We start from the raw sequence: 12,886 nt of genomic DNA on the forward strand, positions 1-12,886 counted from the left end.
AGATCCTGTCAGAGGCGATTAAACCAGAGCAACTCCATCTTCAATAGGGGCTGTGTAAAATAAGGCTGCATTCCCAGGAGGTGAAGGCATTCTTAGTCACAGGATAAGACAGAAGGTCAGCATAAGATACAGGTCATAAAGACCTTGCTGGTAAAACAAGTTGCAGTAAATTAACCAGCTAAAACCCACCAAAACCAAGATGGCAACCACCTCCGGTCGTCTTCACTACTATACTCCCACCAGCACCATGACAGTTTACAAACGCCATAGCAAAGTCAGAAGTTACCCTATTTGGTCTAAAAAGGGGAGGCATGAATGATCCACCCCTTGTTTAGAATATAATTAAGAAAGAACCACAAAAATGGGCAACCAGCAGCCCTTGGGGCAGCTTTGTCTAAGGAGTAGCCATTCTTTATTCCTTTACTGTCCTAATAAACTTGATCTCACTTTATGGACTTTTCCTGAATTCTTTCTTGCATGAGAGCCAAGAACCCTCTCTTGCGGTCTGCATTGGGATCTGTTTCTGGTAAAAATCCCATCTCCTAAAATATTTTCAGGCAATTATTTTAGCATCCACTGATTGCTTGAATAAATTATTAAGTTGACTCCAAGACAGCAATTTTATCATTCTTTCAATTATTTTTACATTTATTAGTTGGCATTCTTTTCTCCATATCCACCCTCCATCTTTCTCTACCCTGCTCTCTGCCCTGTAAGACTGATCTGTAAAAACTAGGGCTCTGCAGCCCTCTGGCTTCCTGAGTCTGGCTTATTGGAAGCAAAGGCAAGAGAAACAGGAGAGAGGGAGAAGTGTGAGGTCAAGAATTTATTCACTTCCTGCAGGGTCAATATGGACTGAACCAACTGACTCTGATTCAAGTTCCTATTTAGCCAGCCCTTCCACAAAGTCGTCCTTGTCTCCAGGTTCTAATTACAGCCATCCCCTCTTCTCATTTAGGCCTAGAGGTTGTATAGGAGTTTTATTGCAAGCTCAGAATCCTGCCTTATCCTGGTATCTTGCACCCTTGCTTGTGGTTTTCCCATATTCCTCACATGCCTTTGTAAATAGTCCTTTTATTACACTTTTCTCAAATGGCCATAACTTGTACCATTGTTTTCCTGTTATGACCCTTGATGTTTTATTTGCTTTGCTCACTTCCTTTTATTTCTCTTTGACAAGAATCAGAGCTGCATTCAATGGCTCTTCCAAACTTCTCTGGATTCCTCCTCATTTTTCATCATGATGTTTTTACAACAAATCTTTTGGACATCTAATCTATCTTGGCATTTGCTTCTCGGAGAACCTAGACAAACATTGCAGTTTGTCTATTAACTTCAAGCATGCCCATGCTGTGGACTTTAGTTAAAGCTTTCAGAAGAACTGAAAGACTTGAGTACGTTGCCATCAATTTAGTATCTATCAAGAAAGATTCTCTTGTACTAGCATTTCAATAAAGGTGCCTGAATTGAGTGTGTGTCAAGGGGGTGGTTAGACCTGGGGTCAAAAACAACTGGGAAAGATATAAAATAGCAGCATATGTTAAAATCAGAACAGTGCTAACTTGAAGAAGTTCTAACTCATATCCTTTATTGTTAGGTCTTCAGTTAATGTTGCCCTGTTTTTGTCTTCCTTGCTGTTTCCAGGGAAAGAATATTCAAGGCATTTGTTTGGATGGTTGAACTAGGGACTATGTGTAGGTCTAGAGATGGCATGTGTGCCTTCATGCTAAACTCTCCATCAGCAGAAAAGTGGAAAAGGCTTTGGAATGAGTTTTAATTTCTGGGGCTGTTGCTTCTATGACCTTGGATGATTCTTTTACTTGGTTGAACTTGTCTCTTATTTTATGAACAGGGAGGTAATAAATGTTCACTTTTAAATATTTTCTTGATGACTGGTAAAACTGCCTACAAAGGCCTTAGCACTGTGCCTAGAATAGTGTAGGATATTTGGTCTATTATTTTTGTCTACATGTGTGAATTAGAAAAAACTCAATCTATTGATAAGATGTTTGGATCTCCAGTCTCCAAGGACGGTGTCTCCTCACTCCACTTAAACACCAACACTGGTGCCCTACAGCTATGTAACAAGGACTTGTTCCCAAAGGCCAAATGCCTGTGGTGTCTGGAGCAGTTGCCTGAAGAGTGCTCCTGCTGTAATTAATTGTGGCAAAGTTTTAATGAACCCCATAAGGATATTTTTTTCTGACACTTACTTTGTAAAACCTAAAATAGTTTCTATTCCTACGAGATCAATTATAAAGTTTTTTTTTTTCATCTTTGCCAAGATGCCTGAGGCAACTTTCCAGCTGTGTCTTTTTAATGAGTTCTCCACATGGCTCCTGGGCCACTGGTTCTTCGTGCACTGAGATGGCTGGAGCTCCCGGGGAGCAAGGCATGGAAACTTCTGAGACCCAGAAGATGATTTCCCTGGGAAGGCTCAGAAGTGCACATTCCTTTCAACTTAGAATCTCTCTGGATTCATTCACAGCCACTGAGGGAGGGAGGAAGTGATGAAGAGTACTCCAGAATGCCTTAATATCTCTCTTATAGATCAGGCCTTTCTCATTAGTTGTATATTTGAGTCTAGACTTTGGGCCTCTCAGCTCTGTCCTGTTGACTAGCAACTAGAGGAGGTGTACTATAGACCAGATCCACAATACAGATATGAAAAACATATCCATACTCTTACCAACCCCAACCCCAGACTCGGGCTACCTCTGGTCTTTAATTAACCTGATGGATGTGCCAAATGATCCCTCACTCCCAGGAAATGTGCTTATCCACATACAGGCCAGTTGGGACATTCAGTTGAACCAATTACTCAATTTGTGATGAAAAACATTTAATTTAAAACACTCTGGAGAAAAAAGTTTAGGTCTATAAGGCCAAGTTATGAAACAAACTAACATTTATTGCTGAAGTAACCAGTTCTTTCGAGCTTTCATTCACATTGGTTTTTTACACTTACCATCTATCTGACATCTCAGCAGCACTGAGATTAAGGTAATTGAAAAAAGAACCCAGGGTGGATTTGATTTAATATAGACAGTCCAGGCAGTAGAGATATTGCCAAGATATATCTGATGGAATTTTATAAAGAGCCTTCAGATCATGATTTAAAGGTGAACAATACTCCCTCTTATTATAAAATACTTCCTGGAAAAAAATAAGCCAGTAAGCTACTAATACTCAGTAAAGTTTCCTGGCTATGTTAGGCAATTTTGTTTAGATAAATTCAATTTAATTTACATAGGGTGATCAGACGGTCAGATATTTTAGAGAAAGTTCTTAGAGTGAAGAATTAATTAACAGAAATACACAATTTTAGGTGATTATAAGTTGTCTCTTAAAGCAGAGAACATTTATCATACATATGTATCTCTTTTTCCTCCCCAGCTACCACTAAAATGGCAAAAAAAGCAAAGGTATAATCCACAGAAAAATATAGAATTAGAGGGAAGACAGAAGCAGACCAGAGAAATTGCAGATTTCTTTTTTAATACAAAAAGGTACAAGGGGGAGCAGTAACCAACTTATCAGAGAAGAAGCTACCAGCTAACAAGCAGGCAAAAAAGAAACCACTGAGAAGCACAATGAATTCCTTTCAAGGGTCCCCAGGAAACTTCAGACTAGCAACAGTTGAGAATGAGAATACAAAAAGGGTAAAAACAGGGGTGTAAGGTGAAAGTCTATTATTACAGCACCTGAATCCTCTGACCTCTTTACCACCCCCACTCAGTTAGGCAAAAACATGCCCTGGGCAGGATCCTAGAGGTTATTCTATGGAAAAATTGAAAATAAGGCTTAGATTGCCAAATCTTAGACAGAGCAGAAGACAGTGAGGCTTGGGACTGAACTCAGAGAAATCAATAACCAGTGTGAAGACCCAGGGAGGAGAGGATGCCCCGTGATTCTCCCTGCCTCTCAGTCTTTCACACTCAGGTACATTCTCTTCCTAGTCATTTTATAAATTAACAATACATTAGAAAGATCATTGATCATAACCAGTGAGATTTATCCTTGTGATGCAAGGATGGTTCAACACACAAAAATCAATCAGTGGAATACATCATATCAACAGAATGAAGGACAAAAAACATATGATCATTTCAGTTGATGCTGAAAATACATTTGATAAAATTTAACATCCCTTTGTGATAAAAACCCTAAAAAAACTAGTGATAGAAGCAACATACCTCAATATAATGAAAGCCATCTATGACAGACCCACAGCTAGAATCACAACAAATGGGGAAAAACTGAAAGCCCTTCCATTAAAATCTGGTGAGTCAACGAAATTGGGAAATTATGCTAAAAAGCTGCTATATTTTTATTGAAGGATAGCAATGACTTTGTTAGTAATTTTGATTTTATTTTATGTTTGCCATAAGTATTAACTTAAGTGTAGCTTTTTACAGAAAAATATTCTTGTTTCTAAAAAATAGAGTTGGCATTATCGATATGATTAAAGTGAGTACCTTAGTTTGCCTCCTGGGATAACATAGGGCACAGGTTGTTGATTTTCTTTATTTTTATTTTTAGTTTCCCACCTATCTCCCTGATCTTTCTTCTTGTTCTCTTTTGGAGATTTATCTCTTTTGGAGATTTATCTTTCTCTGTCCATCCCTAAAATGCTGGTAATTCACTGCAAGCTCCGCCTCCCGGGTTTACGCCATTCTCCTGCCTCAGCCTCCCGAGTAGCTGGGACTACAGGCGCCCGCCACCTCGCCCAGCTAGTTTTTTGTATTTTTTAGTAGAGACGGGGTTTCACCATGTTAGCCAGGATGGTCTCGATCTCCTGACCTCGTGATCCGCCCGTCTCGGCCTCCCAAAGTGCTGGGATTACAGGCTTGAGCCACCGCGCCCGGCCAATGCTGGTAATTCTTAAGATACTGTTCTTGACTTTCTCTTTTTTTTCCTCACTAAAACTGCTTTGTTCTCTCTTATCCATTATCATGACTTAACTATCTGTTAAATCTGTACTTTGACCCGGTTATCTCTAATAAACACCAAAACTATTTAGTTAATTCTTTATTGGCCCAAGCCACCTAAATATCCAACATGTTCAAAATTATATTCTTTTTTTAAAACCTTTGCTTTTAAATATCTTCCTCAGTTATTCCTCATATAATTGAATGAAAACACTTTATATACAGCCACACAAACCAGAAACTTGGGGTGCACCCCAGCTCTGCTTGACTTCCTCACTACACACCAAGTCACAGAATGCTGATCATTATATTTCCTTTACATGTTCCACACCCATTCCCTCCAGCCTGTCCCCATGGCTACCATCTCAATTCAGGTACTCACTGTCACTGGAAAATGCAGACTCTACAGATAGCTTGGGCTCACAGTCTCCAATCTCATTCTTTGAAACAATCCTTCACATTAACCAAACATTCATCTTTGTAATAACATATCTTAGTCAAATCGTCTACTCTTTATTTCCGATGAAGTCCAACAGAAGCTCATCAATGAACCTCTTTCCCAGTATCATTATTATTGTTATTATTGTCGTGCCCTCCTTATACCTTAAGGTGCAGCCTGGTGTGTCTTTTTTTCTTGTGTTTACTTCTTCATTATTTTTACACAGTTTTACAATTTTCACTGAAAATTTCTCTTAACTCCTCCATGCAAAGTCAAAGCCTTCCCAAATTGGACCCAATTCCTTCAGTACCAATGAGAAAATAACTTATAATCATTGAAATCTCCAGACTCAGATGTCACTACAGGCATAATTGAATAGGTAAGGTCCAGCCTGGCATGTCTTCCTGGACAGTGTCTAAACTTTCCATCCACAGCAAAGCCTTTCTCTACCCACTTTCAGAAGAATCTACCCCACCCTTCATTGGTGCCTGCAGTATACTGTGCACACGTGTATCCCAGGTCCTACACTGCTTATTTGCATGGCTCACTTGTAGGCAGACTGTAAACTCTTGGAAGACAGAGACAGTATCTTACTAGTGTTTGCTTTTCCAGTGTCTAGGATGATCCCACACAGAGCAGATGCTCAATAAATGTAAATGGAATTAGCAAATTAATAAATGAATGAGATGATTAAATGTTCGATATCTACATGTGGATAATTGTGGATATAAAATATCCATATGTAGATAATATATGAATAATTGAAAAGTATCTTGGCAATATTTTATTTAGTCCTCCAGTTTTAGGTAGTTAGTAAACTTATTTTATTTTTGTTAAGTGCTTCAGCTGTTTTTTTCTAAACACTATACATAGCTACTAAACTTTTCTTGTCATTCTTCCAGAGATTTCAGGATAAATATTCCTTGAGTTTCTTTATTCTGTCCATAGAAATACACCCGCTTTGAAGCCCTTATAGTCTGTGAGCCAAAATTATAGGCACATTTCCAAGTATCCCCTGTTAGCTCACACATGAACAACCTGCATCTCTCTGGAGTAAAGCACCCAGTGTGTTCTGACAAATGAGATTTGGATGTTTCTCTCTAAAAGGTTGCCCAACCAGCGCGCACGCGCGCACACACACACACACATACACACACACACGTAGATATATACATAATACATATACACATAAGGAACATACACATAAAGGGGATAATCAGAAACATTTTCAAGGCATCCTCTGACTATGCTTTATTATGTGAATATAAACATAGCCCCTACACCTGAGGCATCATTATATCAAAAGTTTTGTTGAACTTCAGGAGTGTATCATAGTAAAGGTGAAGGTGTGAGTTACACATTTGCTGCCCTCGAAACACCAGGGCTTCTACCATGACACCTCTTCCAGGTCAGCCTTACTCTGGCTTCTGTCTTCTCTTATTTCCTATACCCTATATCAAATCTCAGGTACTATGTCGGGAAGGCCTCACAATCTTTCTCACCACAATGTGGGAGGGTTGATAGAAATATTTTTGTTTTCTAATCTATCAATACCAAGTTAGAATTAACTAAGAAGGAGAAGATTTTCAAGCATTTATGACAGAAGCATGATGCTCTGCCTCCTCCAAGCTCCATTTAATCCATCAGGGCAACACTGAGATCCATGAACTTATCACAGTCCAAATACCTGGGGCTGTAATTTGCAATGTGGCCCCCAGAGACTGGAGAATGCATGCTCTTATGACTACAAGAGTTTTATGTGTAGAGATCCAGCTGGTTATTAAGTCATCACCTGTCAGCTTCCTTTTTTCTGAATGCCCATCCCCAGGGCCCAGAGAAATGGAGACAGGAGGATAAAAACTTTTGTTTGTTCCGGTGGACAGAGTCTGACTGCTGTGTATCCTGGTTCCCTTAGGGACTCTACCTTGTCCTCAGGGACAACCTGTGAAGGCTTGAGTGAAGATGACCCCACCGTAAAACCTACACAGCTGGTGTTCTCAGAGAGCAGGCTGCAGTCTGCATCAGCCTGCGCTGAGAGACAACCCCTGAATCTGGAAATTCTTTCTCTCAGAGACTGCTGGTGGGAGCAAGATCCCCAGCTCTGCCCTTCAAAAGCTCCTGTGATCTCTGCACAATTTCTCTAACTATAATTATATTTCCGAGACAAGACCAGGCCTGATATCACAGTGAGTAAAGGATCTTCTGCAAAGTCTGGTAGTTTAGAGAAGCTAGGGTCTGGAGGAAGGCAGGGCTCCAGAAATCAGTACATTGAATGGGAGATACAGAGATAATTTATTGGCAGACAGTTTCCTGGGCTTAAAGTAGAGTTAGCATTTGCAGAGGTGGAGTCATAAGCTGCACACTGAGAATGACGCATTGATCATTTAACATATGTATACCTCTGTGAAACATCCTGGTTTTCTCTTTCTGTAGCCCCTGTGGCTATGCAGTAGGGGGAATGACAAGCAGAGAAAATTTAAGAGTCTGAAGACTTGATTGAAATCGAGGATATGCTCTTTGAATGTTAATCCTAATGTAATGCCTTTCATCCATCCATCCATCCATCCATCCATCCATCCATCCATCCAACCATCCATCCATCCAACAATTGTAGAGGGCATTGTGCCAGCAACAGCACCTGCTAAGAACCAGGGAAGCAGTCCTGAAAGGGGGTGGGATGGAGGTGGGAGTCAGAATATTATCCTGTTAACTGTTCACATAGATAACCACTTGCCCTGGCCATATATCAGAAATGATTTCAATGAATGCTTGCCGGATTAGTGATGGCACACTCTTTCTTGGCTTGCATGCAAAGGGAAACAGCCAGATTTTCCTGAGTAGCTTCAGGAAGTAAAACACTTAATGCAAGCTTTATTTTCCCTAAAACTAGTAAACACAGGGAAGCAAACCTCTTTGAAATTGCATTTGTAAGCCTCATTTCCTAATTCATGCTTTTATGTATTTTCTCTAATCATTTACTGAGCACCTGCACGTGCAATGCACTCTGCACAAGTTACAAAATAGGAGAAAACCAAATATGGAAGAGAAAGTGGGGGAAAATATGCAAACTAAATACATTAGAAAGTGAAACACATAAGAACATGGCTATGATCCTTACTCTAAAATAAAACGGCTAGCCATTCTGGAAAACAACTTACTGTGTGGCTGCCCCTCTAATAGGAAAAATGTGGGTCTTGCAATCCACGTTAAGTAAAATTCTGTGGGAGTGGACATAGTATACGTCACCCTGTCTGCATTTACACTAGTTCCCTGAACTGAATGTTTTTTCTGCTTTACTCTGGATTAAAGGATTGGACATAATGGCTCTGAAAAAGCTGGCTGACTGAGTCAGCACCCTGTGTGCACCATAAACCCCCTCCTTCCGTTAAGTGACTAATCCGGATCTGCATTTGCTCCTCAGCACACAGCTCATTGCCACAGCAGAGTCCAACGCAGGTACTGTCACAAGGGCATGACAGAAAATCAGACATGGGTCACAGAATTCATTCTCCTGGGATTTCCGCTCAGCCTAAGCATTCAGATGCTCCTCTCTGAGCTCTTCACCCTGTTGGGAAACGGGGCCGTCCTGGGGCTCATCTGGCTGGACTCCAGACTGCACACCTCCATGCACTTCTTCCTTTCACACCTGGCCATCGTTGATATTTCGTATGCTTCCAGCAATGTCCCCAAGATGATGACAAATCTTCTGAACAAGAGAAAAACAGTCTCCTTTGTCCCATGCATAATGCAGACCTTTTTATACATGGCTTTTGCTCACACCGAGTGTCTCATCTTGGTAATGATGTCCTGTGATCGGTACGTGGCTATCTGCCACCCTCTGAAATATTCTGTCATGAAATGGAGAGTGTGCACAGTCCTGGCTGTCACTTCCCGGGCATGTGGCTCCCTTCTGGCCCTGGTCCATGTGGTTCTCATCCTGAGGCTGCCCTTCTGTGGGCCTCATGAAATCAACCACTTCTTCTGTGAAATCCTGTCTGTCCTCAGGCTGGCCTGTGCTGACACCTGGCTCAACCAGGTGGTCATATTTTCTGCTTCCACGTTCATCCTGGGGGGGCCGCTCTGCCTGGTGCTGGTCTCTTACCTGAGCATCCTGGCAGCCATGCTGAGGATCCAGTCTGGGGAGGGCCGCAGAAAGGCCTTCTCCACCTGCTCCTCTCACTTCTGCATGTGGGGCTCTTCTTTGGCAGTGCCATTGTCATGTACATGGCCCCCAAGTCCCGCCATCCTGAGGAGCAGCAGAAGGTCCTTTTCCTGCTTTACAGTCTTTTCAACCTGATGCCGAACCCTCTGATCTACAGCCTGAGGAACGCAGAGGTCAAGGGTGCCCTGAAAAGAGTGTTGTGGAAACAGAGATCAAGGTGAGGGATGCCAGGGAAAGTCTAGAGGGTTGAAGATTTGCTCCCAGTGAAATTTATAGGAACAGGTGATATAAATGCCTTACAGTTTCATCTCTTAGGTTTCTGATATCAAGAATGTATATTGATCAGATTCTATCCCTAAACGTGGTGTACCGTGCAGATCACAAAGCACACCCAGAAAGGCGCTGAGCTGTGTGGTGCGGCAGAGGAGCAAAGTGCCATGAACTCCTACTGCCAGCTCCCAACCCTGCAGGATCTGCTTTCTGTTCTTTTGAGGATTAGTTCTCTCAAATTTCCTCTTAAATTCCTCTATTATTTCCATCTATTTTTGCCATAAGTATATGCTGATAATCCCATACCATATGCTGCTATAAGAGTGTACTTGTAACCACACAGAATAAATACTGACCTTGGTTAAGCAGCCCTCTACTGGGAATGTAACAGCAACTAAGAGTAGAGCCAGTGCCTGGTCTGGAACCTAAAGCCTAAGGATGATGACATTATTACTGGAAGTTCATCTAAATCACCCTCACAAATCTAATTCTGTAAAAAGCAAAGTTTCATTGTATAGATTTTTTATATAAAAGGCAGAGAAATAGCAGGATCTTTGTTTCATTTCAGTTAATTCTGCACCATCTAATTAGAAAGAGTTTGGAAAGATTTTGCATTTAAAATAAATGAGACAAAGTTATTAGAGATAGTTAACCTTTTTCAGAATTGAGATCGCAAAGCTGGTTGTAGGTGACACTTGTATCATTACGGTGATTACATAAAATATTGTAGGAGTAAGAAAATACTGCAAAGGAAGAAAGCATCAAGAGAAATTGACAGCTTGATGTAACATCACAGACCACCGCTTAGAACCAAGAACATGACAAGTCTTGATAGGGACTTTTAGGAAGCTCAACAAAATTCCAAAGAGAAGCTACTCCACGTGATATAAATCACTGTTCCTGGACCCAAGTGGTCAGAATGACGTGGACAAGTAATTTGTTTTATTTTAACACAAGTCTGAGTCCTAAATGATCAGCATAATATGATAATATGATTTCTTTAACACATTGAGTATGGTACCTTTGGGAATTCTCTCTTTTTTTCTTTCAACCCTTGTAGTATTGTGTGCATTCAACTGTATGATCCATGATGTTATTACATTATCTGCTGCCTGTAGATTTTCTATTTTTACAATTTTAAAAATGTATTCTTATCACTTCAAATATTTCTTCTTCCATGAAAGAAAGAAGCAAAGGGAGAACTCTTTCCTCCCACCCTCCAAATGCACTGTGTTCTTTTAAGTTCTCAAAAAGCCTAGTTGCTTACTATTCTGCTCATCCATTCATCTCAGTTAAACATTCTGCCTCTGGTGATGGTCTTTGTTTTCACATCTCCATACTGTGAGGACATGTTTTGGCCTGCAGAAATTCACAAACCTTGCTCTGCCCCTCCCAAAGAGAGCAATTTGAATTAAAAAAATAAATACTGGATCTAAATTTAACTGTCAACCACTATGGCATTATTGTGTGCACTATTCTAAAGCTAGAAAGAGAAAACAGGCAATATTTTCATATAAAAAGGACTTTCTCACTATATCTGAAAAAAGTATTACATTCCCTAAAATATATATACTTCATATTCTGCTTAAAACTTTTAAAAGAAAAGGGAAAGAGGAAACATATAGTTCATCTCATATAAAACATAAGCAATAGATTTGGATTCAGAATTTTTTACCTAGGGCACAGCAGAAAAATCGGGATAGAATTCATCCTATGTCAGTTCTAAATGATTGGGAAAGAATAGACCAAAAAGACCACATTTCTACAGAAAGTGACAAATGTAGATAAATTATAAAGAGATGTTCTCTAGCAGGTCCGAATAGTGGCTCTAATAATATATACATATTATATATATTTAATACATTATAGAAAATACCTGAGCATATGAAAAATTTCTATTAATTGTTTCCATATTTGAGTTCTAGGATTTTAATAAACTAATTACATGTTGGTGTTATGACCGCTTTACATATATATTTTTTCAACATGAATCAGTTTTTAAAGGGCTGGGGGGAACCAAAAGAAACAGGCATTGCTTTAGGCTGCAAGTTCTACTGACTGCGTCACAAATGTTACCCCATTTATCTTGCACAAACGTCACAATGGAGTCGCTATTATTTTCCCCATCGAATAGATAAGCGAACAAAGTTCAGAATGATTTAATAACTTATCCTATACTACACAGCCAGTAATAGAACTGAGTGTTATGGATTGCACTGATTGCAAACCCAAACTGCTTCTTATCAGCTTTCTGCCCAAAACATTACAAATGTTAGCTCAACAGGGGTTAGACTCAACATCCACATGAAGGGGCAGGATCTGGAACAAAACAGAGTTTTCAGTATTAACACCAGAAAGAATACATCCTGTAGCCAACCCATCTCTGGAGGATTCATGATCACCTTTGGGAAGAGTAGAAACTCTCACATTAGTGGCATCATCATTTTCCAATAGTAACTCCCTCCTAATGCCTGTCTGCAAAATCACATGGCTTCATAAGGCATTGCCCCAAAGGGACAATCTGAATGACAGACACCCTGCTGTTCTCAGTGTCTCGTGTTACCTGTGATTCTGGTCTTCGTTCTATCATCAAGTGTACCCACCTGTGTTCTTTCCCTTCATGGTGTGATGAATGCTTTTCCAGGAAGTGTCCCCATCTCTCCTGTGTAGAGATCCGTGATAGACCTACCTTACCAGTGCTCTAGGCTGCTAGGACTGAGAAAGGGGGAACCCAGCACAGGTGCAAGCTGAGACGCTTGCTATGTTAGATTCACATCTCAATTGTGCTACAACCTGCTAAATAGGTCTGCTTCTAGGAATAATATAGCCTCCTCAATCCTGAGTTTTATTTTAGGTCAGATGTGGCTAACAAGGTTTCAGTTAGGTGCCTTAGATAACTTTTATGAATGCTAAATGAAGGAATTTATATGACTCTGATTCGAAGCAATGTATTTTTGTGAGAAGGATATAAGGACAATGAAAATGAAAAATGACTACATAGTAAGACCAAGAGCTGGTAAAATTCATGACTAAACAACTATAAAACTACAAAATCCAATTTTATTTTAATGATTCATAAATTAT

The 12,886-nt window shown here is 40.1% G+C and overlaps 1 protein-coding gene across 1 annotated transcript; it reads left to right on the top strand.

Annotated features, from left to right (window-relative positions):
* The first annotated feature begins 8,430 nt into the window (after positions 1-8,430).
* Positions 8,431-9,753, top strand: OR2A5 (olfactory receptor family 2 subfamily A member 5). The gene is given in 2 exon segments (XM_015135185.3): positions 8,431-9,554; positions 9,557-9,753. Coding segments are annotated over 2 exon segments (909 nt in total). The 5' UTR covers positions 8,431-8,842.
* Positions 9,754-12,886: the final 3,133 nt, after the last annotated feature.

The sequence above is a fragment of the Macaca mulatta genome, chromosome 3, assembly GCF_049350105.2.
Source record: "Macaca mulatta isolate MMU2019108-1 chromosome 3, T2T-MMU8v2.0, whole genome shotgun sequence".
Taxonomy (NCBI): domain Eukaryota; kingdom Metazoa; phylum Chordata; class Mammalia; order Primates; family Cercopithecidae; genus Macaca; species Macaca mulatta.